At 42.7% G+C, this 20,196-nt stretch overlaps 2 protein-coding genes across 2 annotated transcripts in view; one reads left to right on the top strand and one right to left on the bottom strand.

Annotated features, from left to right (window-relative positions):
- Positions 1–20,196, top strand: part of Ush2a (usherin) — a 706,426-nt gene that overhangs the window by 453,537 nt on the left and 232,693 nt on the right. The window contains exons 38-39 of the mRNA XM_052737975.1: positions 9,240–9,390; positions 9,971–10,113. Coding sequence (XP_052593935.1) covers positions 9,240–9,390; positions 9,971–10,113 — 294 coding nt within the window. The remainder of the gene's footprint in view (positions 1–9,239; positions 9,391–9,970; positions 10,114–20,196) is intronic.
- Positions 7,814–9,056, bottom strand: LOC128109533 (protein SET-like). The gene is made up of 2 exons (XM_052736685.1): positions 8,991–9,056; positions 7,814–8,305 (listed from the first exon to the last, which is right to left on the bottom strand). The coding sequence occupies exons 1-2, from the start codon at positions 9,054–9,056 to the stop codon at positions 7,814–7,816; spliced, it is 558 nt and encodes a 185-aa protein (XP_052592645.1).

The following is a 20,196-nucleotide window of genomic DNA, read 5'->3' on the forward strand; positions in this document are numbered from 1 at the left end:
TTAGAACAAAGAAGTCACGTGTGAAAACCCAGGCTGCTAGCTGGTTGCTTTCGACTTCACTTTCTACGGATGTAGAAAGGGACTCCAAAATACAGAATGGGAGACTGAATGTAGCGTTCTCCTCGAACTTCTGGCTGAATTTGATATTAGTTCCATGTGACCTTTTTTGAACTTGGCAGTCCCTGCGAGCTGGCAAGTCCCCAGTGGTTGCTGATTTGAAGCGAGGTTCTTAGGGAATGGTAAGGAAGCAGAAGGCAGGGTGCCATCGGGAATAAGGTGAGAGCAGGAAATACTGCTTAAGGATGCAGTTTCTGACTGGAGCGATGGCCCAGGGGTTAAGAGCACTAAGTGCTCTTACAGAGGACCTGAGTTTGGATCCTGTTATGAAAACGGCAGGGCCAGAAAGAGGCCTTGTTGGGTGGAGCCAAGGGGATCCATGGCTGGTGAGTGAGACATGCCAGCCACGTGGACGCGGTGGGTAGCGGTCTGGTGGTGGAAAGTTACACCATGCAGACACAGCATCTACGTGGAAAGTTTACTCTTAAACAGGGAGGGGAGAGAAGGGGAGAGAGAGAGAGAGAGAGAGAGAGAGAGAGAGAGAGAGAGAGAGAGAGAGAGAGAAAGAAAGAGAGAAAGAGAGAGAACAGAGGCTGGATGGAAAGTTTATTATTAAATGGGGAGGAGAGAAAGAGACAGAGACAGAGACAGAGCAGACACAGAGACACAGAGAGAGGAGGCACACACCTCACACATGCTGGGAATACAGAGAGGAAGGAAGAAGAGAGAGCGAAGTGGGAGGGTTCTTTCTTAAAGGAAACTTCGGATGTCATCAGGACACTGGGAGGGCCAGGGTATTATCTGCTTATTGGCCAGGATTCCAAGAAGTGGGCCTGAATGTTAGCAGATCCCACCACCCATATGGTGACTCAAAATCATATGTATCTCCAATTCCAATGGATCCAACACCCTCTTTTGGCCTCTATGGGTAGTGTGCTCATGTGGTACACACATAGAGGTCAACAGACAGTCAAAAACTCAGGCACATAAAATAAAAGTATTCATTTTTATAAGAATCTGATTTGAACAAAAAATTCAACCTTCACTGAAGCTTAATTTTTCCATATTGTAAATGGTAGCATTTATTTATTGAAATATATGTAGTACATATTCTATATTATGAAGAACTTACTGTAACAGGGTACTTAATGAAGTAAAATCAGAGAAGTCTCCTCAAGCTAGCAGCCCTAGTCTAAATTTCTGACTCTGCAATAACCAGTTTTGTGATCTGAGATTAAGTATTTAACTTCTATTAGCTTTGCCCTCTTGATCTATACTACAAAAAGATAAGTCTATGATTTTCGAGCGTAATTCTGGGGATTTGAAATGATTATGTTAAAGAACCTGGCACATAGAATGTGTTCAAAACCTCAGCTCTGCTGGGGCTCCGTGTAGCCGTGGAGTCTGCTCACTCTACTTGCCACTGCTCAGCGCTCTTCTGTTTGCACATCCTTGGGCTCAAGGTTGACTGTCCATTTGTTAGCACATCTGCACATTGCCCGTAATTAATATCTTTTTGAATGACATATGGTTCCGTGACTGGGAATCGAGGCTCGCCTTCTGTTTCAATTTGTTCATGACTCAATGACTTAGTTTATGCGTCTGAACTTGAATTTTCCATTCTGGAAACTAGAATTTAGACATCCTTGCTTCTCTGTAGCTATTTCAGAAAGGGCTGGGGAAGTTTGTTGGCTGTAGCTTTGAACAGGTGCCAGGTTATTCAGCAATATATCAGGAGTGCATATGGCTAAAAGGCCATGGTTTCATTTTATGTTAATGGGGAAATTTACATAACCTTAAAAAGAAAGCCTCTAATCTGTAGAGTGAAGAGAAGTTGAGGGCAGAGTCTGAATCCCAGTGGAACCAGCATGGAACCATGACCCCTGCATGCAATGAGCACAGGAAGATGTGGTAGAGCCTGGGCTGGAATGAGCTGGAGACCCTGCCTACAGAACCTAGATGAGTCATTTCAAAGTGCCCCTGGTGGTGCCTGTATAATCCATGGTCCTTAGAATGTGGTGATGAGGCACAAAACAGCCCTGGAAGTTTGGAATTTCTGAACCTCCCTTCCCCATGCTCTCAAACACCCTTTGTACTGATGACATGCTTCGTGCTATTGTTTCCAGTCACTCTCTCATCTATCACACTGAAGATTGATGGTTGAATCCTTCTCTGAACATGATCTGCCTTCTCCTCCCACAGCAAGACCCTAGTGCAGAATCATGGTTAATATCACATTTGCAAACCCATCAACTACAGTTGTCGCTGTCAATGAACTCTCGGGTGTGTGGTCTTCAGGGACGACTTAGCAGTGACTATACCTTAAAGAAAACTAACTCCCCCATCTCAGCAGCTATCAGTCACCAATCCTTCCTTAGCTAGGGGTGGGACTTCATGCCTGTCTCCCCTCTCCATGCTGGGATTTTGTCTGGTTTGAGATTATACATGTACATTTCTGTGATGAGGGTTGAGAGATGCAGTAAACTATGGGTATAACAGTAATTCATTGGGAGCCACTTTAAAATGGTGCCTGTTTAGCAGAGTGATATTAGGAGATTATCCACTAGGACCTGTGGCCTATCAAAAGTCACAGATGCTCGGCCAGATGTGCTTCGGCTTGTGGAGGCGGCCTTAAATCGAATCAGAAAGCGGTTGGTTATCCTGGTCACTCCCATAACATTTCTCTCACTATTGCCCCAATGGGCATGTCTTGCCAAGGCAGCCCTAATGTACCACCCAGAGTCCACAACTGGGTGAGACTGGTGATTGCTTTTCTCTTTTGATAGCACGCATAGTGCCTTCCAGCGTTATGAATCCTCGCCAGCAGGAGTGAAGCTTTGTGGTGAGTACCAGCGTGGCTCCTCCATGTTCTGTGACTCAAGTATGTGTTATCTTAACTTGATACAGATTAACACAGGTCTCTTTGGCACCTTAATGCAGCATTTGAATACACTATTTTGAAACAGAGAGAGATACAGAGAAGGACAGAGACAGACTGTGAGATGGTAAGATGCCCGGAATAAAAAACTGATGTATAAGCAAAACATGGTGGATTCTTCTTCTCCCTATACCTTCTTCCTTTACTTCTGTCAGACGTGGCAGACCGACATGGAGAAGAACAAACCCCACATTTGCTGTGTAGCTCCAACACAGACAGTTCTATTACTGTATAAGGAGCAAGGTTTGAGGGCATGTGTGACCTGTCTTGTTTGATTGGGGGGCTGAATTTTTTAAAGGCTAGGTCCAAAAGTCTATTATTTTTAAAGCTTAATAAAATCATGTATTCAAAATTATACCATCTTTACTCGTTCGGTATGTGATATATTTATGGCCTGCTGTGTTCTCTTTTTTGCCTTCAAAAGAAGGTTGAATTTGAAATTTTATTAAAAACTCCCTTCCTGTGGATTTATAGCTGGGGGTAGCTGTTTTATCCGATTGCCATGTAGAATTAGTATTTACTGGGAAGAGTGGGTTGATTCAGGAGGCTGTCTGTGGCGTGTTTGCCCCGTGAGGGTCATATGAAACTTGAGAGAAGCTTTTTGAGCAACATGGCGTCGTGGGGACAATATATCAAGCCGATAGATACAGGGCCCTCCTGTTGGAAACCAGGCTTGGAGTTATGACCTGCTGCCAGCTATTGCTTTCATGCAAAGGAGCCTCTGTGGAAATGGGCCAGGGTAAAAGGGGCTAAGCAGAGAGAAAGAAGGCTTGCGGGAGGGAGAGTCGTGCAGAAATCACGGGAGATGGCCATGTCTTGGCAAATGGGTTGCCGTTCTGTATAATTGAAGTGTGAGAGAAGCGATGAGCGTGTTGTTTCCACGCTGAGCAGAAGAGACTGGCCGACACCTCAACATTATGGAGGACTGTTCAGAGCACTCCTTTCAAAATCGCATAGTATTGTAGTTTTCATGCGCTGAGGAATTTTAGTGTGCGTGTGAAAACTGTTTTTTTTTTCATGTTGATGACTTCAAACAAATATTCCTCCACAATTCAATAAATGGTATACTCCTCAATATAAAAGAATTAGGTAAAAATTATAAATAAGGGTTATGATTTTATGTTACACCTGGTGTGTCTCTTAAGTTTTAATTTCTGTCGATTCCCCCCCCTGTCTATTTGCATGTGTGCACTTGTTGAAAATTGACTGGAAAATATGTCTTGAGTAAGAAAAAAATTATTTAAACTACTTGTGGTCTCAGATAAAATTTCAAGTCCAAAGCCCTTAGCAATGAATGTCTGTCTTTCCACCCAAAGATTTGAAGCTGTTCTTGGATGTGTGTCTCAGACAGTCATCTCCCTGTGTTTCTAAGCCATAGGAAGTTCTCACTAAGAGAGAGAATGACTTCTTTCTGCTCCCTCTTTCCTCAGACATCCAATGCACCCTCTCTCTTTGGTATCACCTGAAGCCTTTGCTTTTGACTTGCTCGGTGAGAAGAGGAACTCCGCATGGAGAGGGTGGTACTCACCATCACCCATCACCAGCTGAGCCACTGCCCTGCATCCCAGTGTGTGCATCCATTTCTACCCCAAGTGTTTGTATCCCTGTTCTATTCCTCAGCTGTTAGCCCCAGCTGGCCACTCGTGTACATGGCATACATGTGTGCCGGCATGTCTTTCTGTCCCCACACAAGAGCCTTGCTCTGGCAGCTCTCCTCTCTTCTCTCAGGTCACTGTCTACCTCTCACTACCCTCTACAGTCTTTTAAGTGTACTCTTGCAATAATCAAGCTTGCTTCCTTTTCCCGTTGCTGTGAGGCAATATCCTGACAAGTGCAACTTAAGGAAGTAAGGCTGTTTTGGCTCATGGTTCAGGGCACAGTCCACCATGTTGGAGAAGTCAAGGTAGCCAAGGCTTGAAAGTGCTGGCCATATCTCATCCACAGCCAAAAACCAGACAGCAGTGAATGGATGCTAGCTCTCCCTTTTGTACAGTCCAAGATCCCTGTCTACAGCCCTACCTACAATGAAGGGGTATGCTCCCGTACCATTAACCTAATCAAAATCACTGCCCACACACATACTCAGAGGCCCATCTGCCAGGTGACTCTAATTCTGTCAAGCTGAAAATTCAACCATCACATGTGCCCATGGGATGCCACGCTTCCATATCTTTCACAGACCTTGCCTTGGTGTCGGAAAGTTTACTACTTGCTGCCCTATATTCTACTTCCCTTTAGAACAAACACCCTCAACATAGTTGTCAAAGCTCACTTTGCTCATGCCCCATCCCATTCTCTCCTCAACCGCCCTGCAGCAGTGTGTCATGAGCACTCTGCCTTGTGTCCCTTCCTGGCAGTGCCACCCTACAACTCTGGTCACCAAATGCAGTTTCACTGCTGGTCCATAGTCCCCAGCACACTTGGCACAGGTGATCGGCCCTTCTCTTCTCCTTTGAACATTCCTTCCTAGGCACCTAGTCTGAACCTTCTCTTAGTTTTTCTTCCACTCCCTGAACCCAGATTATGGGTGGATCCTTGGGCTCAGGTTATAGCCCTCTTTGGGACTTGCCCTCTCTGCTCTCAGTCATTAGTTAATTTCACAAGTCTCAGCCTAAAAAGCCATATCTCCATTGATCTATCATTTCTACCCATATATCACAGATCTGCATCACTCTCCCATTACCTGTGGCCCCCTCAGTACCTCTCAGCTCGGGAATGATGTTGCCAGTCATTCAGTTGTCCAGGCTGAAAATAGTAGCATTGCCCTTGATGTCCTTATATTCTACTGACAACACACTCCTGACTGGGTGGCAAAGTATCTCCCCACCTTCATCATTACTGCGGAAACAAAAGCCGAAGTCACCTGAGATGCCTGTACCTCTACTCCTGTCCCCTGTCCCCATTCCCACACAGTGGTCCTTTTAAGTTTTTAATCATACTGTTCCATTGTCTTTACCAAACATGTTGCCCATTTGGGAGGAGACCCTAAGCCCTTTCTGGGACTTTGAATGTCACTCAGAGGGAAGTCCTTGTCTAGTCCCTGCCCACTGCTCCAACCACACTGGCCTTTCAGCTCTTCTGTTAATACAGTCAGAGCTTTCTCTGCTCTCAGGTTTCCCTCTGTTCTCCGACGACATTACTCTTCACAAACATCCTCAGGGCTGCCTCCCATGTTCCCTTAAGGTCTCCACTCAAATATCACCTAATTACATGTCCTTCCTATTAGCTTCCTACCTAGTCTAAAACGTTATCAAATAAGTGAAGTTGCATACTCCATGTATTCCAATATGCATTCATCTCTTATGTTGCCTTTGTTGTGTTTTGTTTTATGTTCACTTATTTATCAGGTGGCAGGAGGCCCACATACCTGGAGGTCAGAGGACAACTTACAGGAGTCAGTTCTTTCCTTCACCACATGGTTCTGGGGATCAGGCTCAGGTCATCAGGCTCAGCAGCAAGCATCTTTCCCCACTAAACTACCTCACTGACCTCCTGTTCTGTAGGCTTTTTTTTTTAGGGTTTGATTCTCTAGGCTTCTCATCATCTAGTATCCCATCCTACTACATCTTTTTATTACCTAATCTCTCCACTTACACATAAACTCCACAAGAGTGGTGACTGTTTCACTCAGTGCTGCTTTCTCTCCATGGGAAGAACCCTACTTAACACAGAGCAGAGCCTCCATAAATGTGTATTGAACAAGTGAATGAATTATTGATGAACTCAAAGCCCTTACTGAAGATTGATGAAACATGTAATCTAATTCTTCCCTTCTCATCATTGCCCATTCATTAGCCTCATGTTCACAGGCAGGGTCTCCCACAATGTAGAGCACATAAAATCCACATACATTACAAGACTATATATATATATATATAATATATATATATATATATATATATATATATTTTAATGTTGACAGTGGACCCTGATACTTCATTTGTTTTCATTATAGTAATAACATTATATTACTACAAAGTTAGTAAACAACATTAAATAACATGAATTAATAAATAATATTATAGTTGTAATTAAATTAAGCTAAGGGAAGTTTAGCTCAAATGTAGTGATAACAGTGATGATGATGATGATGATGAGACAACAATGATGATAATAATAATAATAATAATTCCTAGAATCAAAAGTAAGGTACTCTGTTGATATACACTGTGATTTCTGAAGCTATCGGGAAAAATATTCCTGAATTAAAGATAGGAAAACATAGGCTCCGAGTCATTGGATGATCTCCCTGAGGCCTCAGAGCTCTGTTCAATCTGTTTTTGAGTTTGGAACAAGTTTTGCAGCAAATGATATGATCAAGTTATTCAAATTCTAGTTGTTGGGAAAATTAAATAACCATAATAATCCTTATTTATTTATTTATTTATTTATTTATTTATTTATTTATTTAGAGAAAAAGCTTGATTTTTACTCATTCCTGCTGTGCCCCACAGAAACTTACAATGAATTCTCTTGATTGGTGATATGTGGCCATGTTTGAGTGAGGACAGAGCAGTGTGAAGGTCTTTCCAACTGTGTGGGACACACTAAGGAAGGAGTTCAGTCTTCTTAATTTCTTGGAAAGACTCAAGGCCGGAATGTGTCATCATTACAGATTTGCACAACATTAGCAAACTCCTTATCCCTCGGAAGGGAAGGAACGAAATCCTCTCTCTCCCGTTAGTGGTGGCACAGCGAAGGGGACCAGAGGCATGAACAGGAGGACTAAGACCCAGATGGCTTCAGCGCCCAGTCTGCTTAGAAAAGGGTTAAATTAAAGGCACTCGATGTTTGACTCACCAACTTTCCTCTATGCGTTCAATTAGACAGACAGAAGTACGTGTGGTCATCTTCATCTTCTTCACCTTCATCTTCATCCCCTTCCTCATCAATATCTTCCAAGCCTTCCTCTTCTTCATCATCATCGTCATCATCTTCTGCCTCTCCTTCTTCATCATCCATATCAGGAACCAAATAGTACTGCAAGGGGTTTGGCCAAATATCGTCTTTAATGACCTCTCCTAACTCATCTGCACCTGCATCAGAATGGTCAGTGAACCAGGTGAAGAAACTCTCCGGCTCTTCATGCTGCCTCTTCCTGCTGGCCTTATTCTGCGTTTGACTTGAGCGTTTTGTCAAATCCTTTCCAGACTTCCATTTGATTTCAGTGGACTTTGAAGATGGGTCGCCACTCTCATTCAGATGAAATTCTTTGGAGAGAACTTTATTTTCAAAGTAAGGATTTTCATCAAAATAAAAATCTATTCTGTAACTGAGGAGGATGAAGGCGAGGATGACTAGCACAGAAGGCTGATGGATTCCAACCCTCTTTTTTATTTTCTTTTTATTTTTTAATTTTCTCCAGTCCCTGGGAGCAAGTTGCAGTCATTTCCCTCCCCCCCCCAACCCCTCTTGTGCTCAGTAGCCCTGTTTTTGAGGTCTCTTCTCAACACCATGGTTCTCAACTTATTTTGGGGGAAATACCTTGAACAAAATACAACAGGAAAAGAATCTCCACTATTCTGTTCTAAATTCATTTTTATCCTTTGTTGTCTCAAACTGTGGATTCAACACCACCACTGTGCTCTGTGGGAAAAAAGAAAACCCTTCGGCCCCCTTGGCTCTGCTGGAGACTGGGGGTGCCAGGCCCCTGTGTAGTAGTGCATAGACTTCTAGCTTTTTTCCTTTCTCTGTATATTGGGCTCAGAGATTACACTGTGTCTCTATGTGAATACAGACAGTTAGCATTTACCAACATGTATCTGTCTACTTTCTCTTGTTTAATAAAAAGAAAAAAAAAAGAAAAAAAGGGGGGGTATAGAAGGTCAGCAAGGGTGGGTTGAGGTGTCTGGGGGGGTAAGTGGGCATTGTGACAACATGGCTTCTCCTTTGGCATGTTTGATTGTGATGTTTAACGGACATCCTTGCAGTTTAAGATGACACTTTTAAATAAAATTCTCTCCTAACGAAAAAAAAAAAAAAAAAAAAGAAGTACGTGTGGGCAGGGCACGGGCTCATCCGTCTTGAAGCTTGGGGGCTGGCTTTTAAGCGCTGACGTCATTGTGGAGACAATCAGGGAGGAAGCACAGCGCTTCAGGAACGAAAATGTTAAATTAAATGGACCGTGTTTAACGTCGCTGTTGATCCTGAGGAACAGTTTTCCAGTGTGCGGAACATTTCCACCCCACCCAGCATATGTCCCCCACAGTTTTCTCTGCTCTAATTCATCTGTGTTTCCCGACAGCTCCAGATGGCCTGCTGTCTCCCAGGCTTGCATCTGCCACTCCAACCAGTCTTCAGGTTGTCTGGTCTACACCAGCTCGCAACAACGCTCCGGGCTCTCTCACGTACCAGCTCCAGATGAGGCCCGGCCCCTCCACCCACAGCTTTCTAGAGTGAGCATTCTACCTAGTGCCTCTTCCTATGGGCTGGCTTAAACAATGTCCACACGTTTTAAATGTTCTCATAAACATGAGAACTGAAGAATAGGTCGGTTCTGATTTACAACAAAATTTGGGTATCTTTTAAAAGTTCAAACAAAGTAAAACATGAGCAAACGATTTAGTGGATACACATATGCTTTACAAAAAAAAAAATCTAGTGTTTGTTTATAGAGCACGGAAAGCAAGATTTTCTGACATTCCTTAAGCCTTGCAGGAATACAAGTGTCACACACTGGAACTGATAAACTGGGCTGATCTGTGAAGAGCCTTTTCCAACTGCCCTGTAATGACCTCATAGCACCCACTGTCCTTGCAGCCAGAATTTGTGTCTTCTATAAATGCAAGAGAACAAATTCTCTCCCAATGGCTATTTATTCTGAAGTAGATATAATGTGATGGCCTAAAATAATATAACTTAAATCTATGTTGGTATCTCTAAACACTTTTTTGCAGCATGATTTCACTGATCTTTTGTTTCTTTTATTTATGTGAATGTCTAAACCTTCCTAATGGGCTTTTCTTTCCCACAAAGGTTATTTCCCGATCCTTCTGCATCGTTAAGCTATGAAGTGAGTGATCTCCAGCCGTTCACAGTGTACAGGTTTCGGTTGGTTGCCACCAATGGCTTTGGCAGCACACACAGCTCTTGGACTCCACTCATGACCGCAGAGGATGGTAAGTAGGCCAGCTACCCAAAGTCAAACATCAGCTGCAACAGGGATCCTCAACAGCTTTATGTTTCTCAAAACAAGGAAATAAGCCCCTCCAACTTTCTTGTCAGAGAGTTGCCATATCTCCTCCAGGGTAAGAGTGGAGCATGGTGGTCAGGACAGCTGTGGTCAATCTCTACAGAAGGAAGAAAACTTTGGACCCAGAAGGATGGAGGGTTGGGCCCAGAGACAAAAAGAAGGAAATGCCACATCCAGTTATGGCATGGCAGTGGTCTGTCCTTCAGGATACGGGATACCCTAAAAAGGAAAGGTGGTGGCCTTCTGCACCTTGGCCAAGTGTGCCATGCTTTGGGGAACTTCTAGAAGGCAGGCAGCGGTGAATGTTGGGTTGTAGCCTGAGAGTGTTGCTCAACCTACTGCTGGAAGCAGGCACTACCCTGCTTTGATATATGCACCAAATGGAATCTCCAGAATAGAAGGGTGGAGCCTGGTGGGTTATGAAAATAAAGCTAGATCCAATTGCCTTATTCAACTAACAAAGAATTTTTTACTTTTTTTTCATTGAAAATAAAAATTGTAATCAGTTACATTGAAGAAATAAACATGTGGCTATGACATTTGGTTGTAAATTAACTATATCTACAAAAGCAGACATATTAAGACAGAGGTATCATTTTCTTGTCTGTTCGGTTTTAGTAAAGTTGGAAATGAAATCAGACTACGAGGGGAAGGCACATGCGAGTTTTGCACAATGAGCTTTGGGGGTTAATCCTGTCAAGTCTTCTAATCGCAGACTTCGAAGGAGTTGTTGTTCAGTGCACACTTGCCGTTCTGGTTTTATAGCCAACAAGCACAGGCGTGACCTTCAAAACAGCTAGCCATCACTACAAAGGGAGAACGTTTAAAACAATACAAGTTTTGTGCTAAGTAGATTATTTTATTTTGTAATAGCCATAATGACTTTAAGTACTTAGTGATAAAACATAAAATGTGGCTGAATCAAAACAATTTTCAGTGTTTAAAGTTCACTCTATTTTTTAAAATGCCATTCTGAACAATATAAATACTTTCCCCATTCCCTCCAATTTTTTAATTACTCTGGGAAGCAAGTTAGATAATTTACATGGTTGCATCAAATGTTTTTGTCCCAGGGTGTCACTCCAAATATCACCAGTGCAGAGGAAAAATGAACCCATGATTCAGGAATCATTGATGTATAACCTTCAGGTAGAGCATTGCACACACCTTGGGAAATCAGACATTGTAGTCACCAGTGGTATTCAGGTTTATGGACTGGAAAGCTCACATTCAAAATAGATTTTTTTTCAAGAGACATTTAAAAAATTAAGATAGATGGTTAATCTCCTTTAAAAAAATACCATGCTTGATGTCACTCAATAAAGGTTAAGTAAAAATAACCTCTGCAGAGGTAATGGCTCAATTGAGTGCCAAGTAGGTAGAAGGGGAAAAGGATTGCCTTTTTGGGGGGTGTCTTCTCCCCAGCAACAATCTGGCCACAGTCTTTACTGAATGGTGGGTGACGACGCCATGCTGTCCACAGGTAGGAAAGTAGAACAGAAACCACTCAAAATTGCTATTTTGCCCATTAGTACAGCACACATTGTTGATCAAATTGGTCTCCTATCACCTCTTATTATAAGACTAATCATGTAGATTACAGGTGGTTAGAATTTTTATGCAGAGACCCTGGCATCTTGGTAACATGTGGAGTTAGTGCTACATTGTTCACTTTCCCTAAGAACAAGTAATATTTGACTATCTAACAGGTGTCAGCTCGGAACACCAGCCATCACTGCTGTTTAAACACTTGCTGTGAGATGAATGGAAAGTTCCTTCCCCCACTTTGCATATACACTAAGTCACACACATTAGCCAAGAGCTGGAAGGTAGCCACAGGCCCCTGCAAGGCAAGTTCCCAGTGTACACTCAGCCCTGGGACATGGTGACAGTAGGCTATATATTTTGGATGTCAGTAGAGATGGATACTATCTCTAAAAGGATGTGCAATTGAGTTGACAAAGGCTGAATGATTGGCACTGGGCACAAGCAGTTTTTCTGTCAAGGCTGCAAAGCATGGCTTATAAAGCTACCCACGTTGACAGATCCATGCCAGAATCGCACTTCAACCTTGGCTTCTCCTGGTTGCTAGGGTAGCTATCAGTGGAGATGTTTCCCATATCATCTTAGAGAATGAAACTGAGAAGTCATCTCATGCCCATATTTGAATTCCGTGCCATCAACAGGAGTCTCTTCCCTTTAGTCACAGACACAAAACCACCTGTTGTACAGGTAGGCCACCCATGGCAGTATTTTTCATGTGATATTTTGAGGCAATGATATTCATCAAAACCATGGCAGGACTGTGAAACCAGAAAGAGAAACCTACATAAAAAGTGACCTTCCTCATCGAGATTATGTTAGACCTAGGAGCATGTGGTCCAAATGGTAAGGGGGAGGCTTTTGCAGAATGGCTGAAACTTTTGGTATTATTAAACTAGAAATAACTATGATGCTATAGTGACCACACATCTCTTGTATTTTCATGACTGTGTACCATATGTGAATGAATGTAGAAACTATAGCTTTGGGGAGCATGTCTCTTTGAGCCTCTGGTTAAAGAGGGTTAGCAACATTTGCCTGTGAAAAATCTGAAACCAGAGAAATGTAAGCAGTAATGAGCTATTCCCTCAAAAGTCAATTTTAGGGTGTGAAGAGAAGTTCTCCTGTACAAAATCTATGAGGCATTTAAATGCATTTTTTTTCAAATAATTTGTCATTTACATCAGAGTGCCACCAATATCCAGTTCCATGCATTTTTAAAAATCTAGGGTGCAAGTGCCAAATAATAATAATAATGGACCTTTCCTATGAATAGTTTAAATCCTGTGAAACCTGTGCTAATAAAAGATGTTTGTGGCAGCCAACTTGGTCAGTGTAGTGTTGAAGCATTCACGGCCAGATAAATATAAACAACATACGGATATTTTTTTAATGTGCTAGTGGTAGGCCAAGCAGCTGGCATGTCTACAACTTGCAAAACTAGGTAGTGACTACATTAGACTCAGATAACTATACTTAATATAGTGGTAGAATGAAGACACTTCACAGCTGAAAATATTTTCTAGTCATTTTATGTGTGTGTGTGTGTGTGTGTGTGTGTGTGTGTGTGTGTGTGTGTGTATGTGTGTGTGTGAATCTGTGTGTTAGTGAGCATTTGTATGGGTGTGTGTGTGAATATGTATGTCTTTGAATGTGTGTGTGTGTGTGTGTGTGTGTGTGTGTGTGTGTGTGTATGTGTGTGTGTGTGTTACATACAATGCGCAGAGGTCAGAGGTTGAGTGTCATTCCTAGGGAAATGCTATCCACCCTTTTTGATGACACTCTGGAACTTACCACGTAGGCTAGGGTCGTGGCTAGGGAGCCTCCCCCCTGTCTCTGCTCCTTGGCACTGAGATTATAAATACATGGTACCACATCCAGATCTTATTATGTGAGACTGAGCATCAAACTCAGGTCCTTGGGCTTGAGAAGGAAGCCATCTCCCCACCCCAAAATGTTGATATTTTCTAATCCATGCAGATGGTGCCCTCTTGGGACTGCAATTACTCTACAGCTCTCATACACTGACAGCTGTTTTATGTAGACTATATGAATGTAAAAATTGTAATTTGGGGCAGGGTTCTATGAACTTCAGTTTAAATATGATAACAGATGGGCTTTTCTTCCTACAATCCAGCCCCATGTAAAATAAGAGTTCACCAATTTCGCCATTAAAGAAAATCTCAAAGACAGGGAGAGTCAGATAATCTGCTTTTAGTAAAGATTTTCCAGGTGAGGAGACAGAAATATTTAGTTATATTTAGACTGAAATATTTAGTTATTTTGTTGGTCAGTTTGACAAAATTATATCCATACACAATGATGATATCAACTAATGAAATTGAAATTGTTTCTTAAAAACCATTGCTAACCTCAAAAGAAAACCCCAAACAAATGATGTAGTAATCAGACATTTTAAAGAATTTGACCATTACCCCAAACCTGAGATTTAAAATTTCATACTTATATACCCTTACAGATTTATTTTTAATTATGCATATGTGTATAGGGGAATATTTGCAAGTGAGTACAGGTGCCCACAAGGTACAGGATTTCTTCTGGAGTGAGAGTCACATGCAGTTAGGACCACCCAATATGAGTGCTGGGAACTGAACTGAGGTTCTCTGAAACAACAGTGTGTATGTACCCTTAACTGCTGAGCCTCCTCTCCAGCACCCCCTGCCATAGAACACACTTATATTTTTAAGCATAAATTTATTAAATAACATGTTGGAATCTAAGCAGTTTATTCTGAGGGTTTACATAGATATTTTTCATATTTGTTCAATATCTTACTACCAGATAATCATTCATGAGTTTGTCTTCAGTGTGATTAAAAAAAAAGACATCACCTTATATACACTATGATATTGAAGGACCATTAGCATACTTTGGTAATCCATTGCATCAAGCCTAGGATTTTTTATACATTTATAACTGTATAAAGTGGGTGTTTCAGTTTCCTTCTGTTGCTCTGACAAAAATCATGACCAAAGCCACTTAGAGGAGGAAAGGGTTTATTTGTCTCACACTTCTAGGTCACAGTCCATCATCCAGTGAAGTCCAGACAGGAACTCAAGCAAGAACTTGAAGCAGAATTCTTGGAAGAATGCTGCTTCCTGGCTTAGTTTCTGGTTCACTTGCCAGTGCATGCTTAGCTGTCTTAGTCACTGTTCTGTTGCTGTGAAGAGAGACCATGACCAAGGCAAGTCTTATAAAAGAAAGCATTTCATTGGGGGCTTCTGTACACTATCAGAAGGTTAGTCCATTATCATCATGGTGGGGAGCCTGTCAGCATGCATGGAATTGGAGTAATGCTGAGAGCTACATCCTGATCCATAGACAGTAGACAGAGAGATTGAGGTTTCAAAAGCCCACCCCAGTGACACACTTCCTCCAGCAAGGCCACACCCCCTAATCCTTCTATTCTTTTCAAATAGTTCCACTCCCTAGTGATGAAGCATTCAAATATATGAGCCTCTGGGATCACTCTTATTGAAACCACCACATTCCACCTCTTGGTTACATCATAATGCAAACTCCATTTAATTCAATCTCAAAAGTCCTCATAGTCTATAACAGTCTCAACATTGTTTAAAATTCCAAAGTTGACAGACTTATAAAACTCATGGCACTCTCTTAACTGTAAAATCAAAATCAAAGAGGAGATCACATATTTCCAACATACAATGGCACAGAATATACATTACCTTTCCAAACAGGAGGAAAGTGAGCATAGTGAGGAAATACTGGACCAAAAACCAGCTGGGCAAGCTCTAAATTCTGCATCTCCATGTCTGATATCAAAGTGCTCTTCAGATCTCTAACTCATTTCAGTTTTGTTCTCTGCAACACACTTCTCTCTCTTGGGCTGTTTCCTCACTCTGTTAACCACTCTTCTTCACAGGTCCCATGACTCTGGCATCTCTAACATCTTGGGGTCTCCAAGACAGTCCAGGCTTCACCTTCATAGCTTCATGCAATGGTCTTTCTGGGCCTCCATGCAAGGATACTCTTGACACATGCCTGGCCTCAGCAGCTCTCTTTAGTCACAGAGGAAGATTCCACATTCCTTTCTTGTGACTCTAAAGCTAGAACTACATGGCCAAAGCTGCCAAGTTCTTCTGTTTGATGGGGCTGGAATTTGATCCCCTTGTTCAATTACATTTGCATCAGCTTTCTATTTTGATGTTTTCCTTTGCTGCTTAAGCTTTCCTTTAATTCCTCTTCACAAATTGGAAGCTTAGCTAGGTGGGGTCTTGCCCTGAGGTCACCACTTCCTTTATTCTATTTAGCATCAAGCTTTTCTTCAAACTTTTTATCTCCCTGAGTACAGGACTTGGCTCCATTACACTTCCTGGTGTTCCTTTTCTCCTCAAACTGTCCATTTTGTATTTTGCTTTGTCTACTTTGCTCCTTTTCACTATAAATCTCTGTAAGAGTGATCACGAATAACCACATGCCACAGTTGATACTAGGCGGTCTTGAAATCTCTGCCAATGCCATTAATCCAAAACTCTTCAACTTAGCTTCAGGCAGATTTTTAGAACAAGAGCAAAAAGCAGCCACATTCTTTGCCAAAATATCACAAGAACAGTCTCTAGGTCACTTCTTAATATTCTTCCTCTCTAAAACTTCTTGAGTTAGGCCCTTACAGTCCACAGCACCCTCAGCACTGTCTTCCATGCTCCTACATGATGGCCCATTAAGCCCCATTTAAAGTGTCCACCTGCTTTTCTAATCCAAAGTCTCAAAGCCTTCCATATTCCTCCAGAAGGCAGTATGGTCACAACACCATCCCAGACCTGGGTACCAACTTCTCTCTCAGTCACTGTTCTACTGCTGTGAAGAGATGCCATGACCAAGGAAACTCTTATTGAAAACAATCACCATCATCACCATCGCCATAGTAATAGTAATAATAATAATAATGGGCTTGCTTGCAGTTTCCAAGTCCATTATCATCATGGTGGGGAGCATGGCAGCACACACGGAGCTGGAGTAATAGTTAGGCAGCAGACAGAGAGACTGGGCCTGGCATGGGCTTTTAAAACCTCAAAGCTGACCCCCATCCAGTAACACACTTCCTTCAATAAGGCTGTACTTCCTACTCTTACTAATCCTTTCAAACAGTGCCACCCGGGTGAGTAAGCATTCAAGTATATGAACCTATGGGGGCCATTCTTACTCAAACCACCACATTAACTAACTGTTTTATATAGCCCAGGACCACCTACCCAGGGAATGGTGCCACTCACCGGGGGCTCCTGCATTGATTAAGTTTCATGAAAGCTCAATCAAACAAATTCTTGTCTGTATGCACATGTACACACACACACACACACAGAGAGAGAGAGAGAGAGAGAGAGAGAGAGAGAGAGAGAGAGAGAGAGAGAGAGAGAAGAGAGAGAGAGAGAGAGAGAGAGAGAAGAGAGAGAGAGAGAGAGAGAGACTGTTGTGAAGGACATAGACATAGGGAAGGTGGTTAAGACATCACTGTTCCCTGGAGGCTTCTGCTGACTCGCTGGTGTAAAACACAGAACACCAGTCAGGAGTCCATACAGCTGAGACACCCATGAGGGTAAGGGCAACTACTTCAAAACAATGTGTGGGAAATCCTGCATCATGGAAACAATGAGAATACATAGGGATGGTGTATATTTGGTGTTTCTTTTTTTTTTTTTTTTTTTTTTGGTTTTTCGAGACAGGGTTTCTCTGTGTAGCTTTGCGCCTTTCCTGGAACTCACTTGGTAGTCCAGGCTGGCCTCGAACTCACAGAGATCCGCCTGGCTCTGCCTCCCGAGTGCTGGGATTAAAGGCGTGCGCCACCACCGCCCGGCTGGTGTTTCTTTTAATATCATTTCAAATTTGCTTCACGGCAACTGGTCTAGAGAAAGAGGGAAAAGGGAAGTGTCCCCCAACGCCTGAGCAGTGGGGAGGGGCTTCAGGGGTGTCTGTGGGAGGAGGAGGGGAGAGCAAAGGGCAAAGTGGGAGGGGAAAAGTAGAGCATGACCTTTAGTCTTTTCTGTGGCCAGGGCCAGGCCTCTGGCTGGCTTGGCATTACCTTCTTGCCATGTTAGAGAATGTTTTAACAACAGAGGTTCCAAACAAAACCTTACACTATGTAAAAGTGAGTGAGAAGACTCCGTAGGGAGAGAAAGGCAAGCAGAACCCCCTCTCCCTGTTCTTACCCTGGCAAGCTAGAAGCAAACCATGAGTCACGTGGAAGGGAAGGGAAAGTTCAGCAGGACATTCGAGGAGCTGGTGGAGATACTCTAGGATAAGACTGCTCAACCTACTTATTATGAAAAAGTGTGTCCTTGGGTGCCTAAATTTAAAAATACTGCACAGCAAACTTTTTTTTTTATGATTACTGTATTGTAGAATGTGAAGCCTTAACCAGTGTCCTTAAGAGGGAGCTATGTAAAGTGAAACTATTTTAAATTTGGGTTGAATTATGCTTGCAAATGACTGTCCATTGCGGCCAGTTCAGCTGTGCCCCATTTCAAAGGAGTTGTCTAGCTAGGCTTAGTGACTGTCACATCTCCTTATGGAGGAATAGGGGAGTGGGTCACAAAACCCTCACCTGAGTATCCAGCCACTCCCTGCCTGCCACGTGGCTTAGGGGAGGGGCTAGAGCGTGCAGGCTTGGGGAGACCGATGGAGGGAGGCTCCCTCTCTGCACTGTGGGATGCCTTTGTCCATGCTGGGTGCAGACTTTCCAGCTCCAGCCTGTTGTGGGAGCAGGATGTACAGCCCCCTAAGTAACCCTTCACCTCTGCTTTGTAAAGAAGCCCAATAAATTCATTGCTCCCTGGAGTGAGTTTTGACAGAACTGTGCCTTCGTTTGTTGTTGGGACCTTAAGAAGGGTAGACATTGTTTGGACTTCCCCTGGGAAGAAATTTTAGCAAAAGCACTAATATCAGTAATAACATTTCCATTCATGAAGAAATATGAACTATACATTTCAGGTGTGCCGCAGAGTCATTTTGTTCCTACTGCTCAAGCTCTCTTCCCCAAATGCTCTGAATATGAAGGGCTGGATGCTGCCCTGTTTCCACTCTCACATGGTAACGTGCTTGTCTATTCTACAGACAACAGAGACCCGAGAGCAGACGGCCCGCTTTCCTTTTGTTTATGTGCCGGTGTTTGCATCATGTATGTCTGTGCACTACATGCATGCTGGTGCCCATGGAGGACAGAGCGTGTGTTGGATCCCTTGGAGCTGAAGTTACAGATGGTTGTGAGCTTCCATGTGGGAGCTGTGAACTGAATTCAGGTCCTCTGCAAGAGCAGCCTGTGCTCTTACCTGCTGAGCCATCTCTGAAGCCACAAAAGTTCCATAATTACTTCTCCAATCTTAAAAACCAAAGGCTCCGCGTGTTTGACCTATAAGCCCTGTTTCCCACTGCATAGGTCACTAACCTGAATTCTTGCATTTTCAAAATTAGTAAGAGCAACTACTTTATTATATGTCTTTCCTATTTTATAATCTTTACATTGAATTTGTCCAAGCCATGCTAGCAACAGAGATTTCTTTAAAATGATGGACTGAATAACAGAAAATTAGGTCCATCTGGCCTCAGTTTCCCTCCTGCTCTCTTGAATCCCCTTTGAGTACATAAAGCAGGCAGCTCTTGCAAACTTAGTCTCCAATTACAATATTCCTTACACCCTTCAGATGAAAACTACATATCGAAGCGGTAAGCAATCCAGGCCCTTGTAGCCTTCCTTACATTTATTTAAGAGATTAATAAGTATTGTTATCACAGTTGCCTCACTGCTACGGATTGTCTTCACTAAGAGCCCATATGTACCAGATTCCATGGCAATAGTCATCTCTCTGTTCTGTCACTTAAATTATGCTATCTATGGAATGTTCTCAAAACTTTTTTTTAAGTATTTTTTTTCTTTGAGAAAAACAGACTATCCATGTTTGAAAGTTCTCAGTGGACTTTGTAAGACGATCCCTTGGGTAACCACTACATGTGCGTATTGAGCAGCCAGGGTTAAGACACTCCAATCTTAACTTCACACCTGAAAACTGCTAACTGTTAACCAAGGCAGGTGTTTCTGTGATCATTTTCAATAGATTGTCACACACACACACACACACACACACACACACACACACACACACACACACACACACCCTGCCTGTCAGGAACATTCTAGAACACTAAAACTCTACATAGATTCTTTTAATCATGCTATATCACTCATTTTGACCATAACCCCAGAAAACCCAGTTTTCCCAGGTTAATGAAATAAGAATCTGGAAAAGGTAGTCACGGTCGGGAAGAGCAGCCAGTGTCGTTCAGGATAAGAGCACTGTGAGCAGAGCAGAGGGGCCACCCCTGTGTTAACCCAGGTGCAGCCTTTTCTGAATGGATGGCTGCATTTCTGACCATTAGACATTTACACTGCGGGTCTTTCCTGCTTCTCTGGTTGGCACAGCACATTTTA

This window comes from Peromyscus californicus, unplaced genomic scaffold, assembly GCF_007827085.1.
Source record: "Peromyscus californicus insignis strain IS unplaced genomic scaffold, ASM782708v3 Scaffold_14__1_contigs__length_90479793_seg_2, whole genome shotgun sequence".
Lineage (NCBI taxonomy): Eukaryota > Metazoa > Chordata > Mammalia > Rodentia > Cricetidae > Peromyscus > Peromyscus californicus.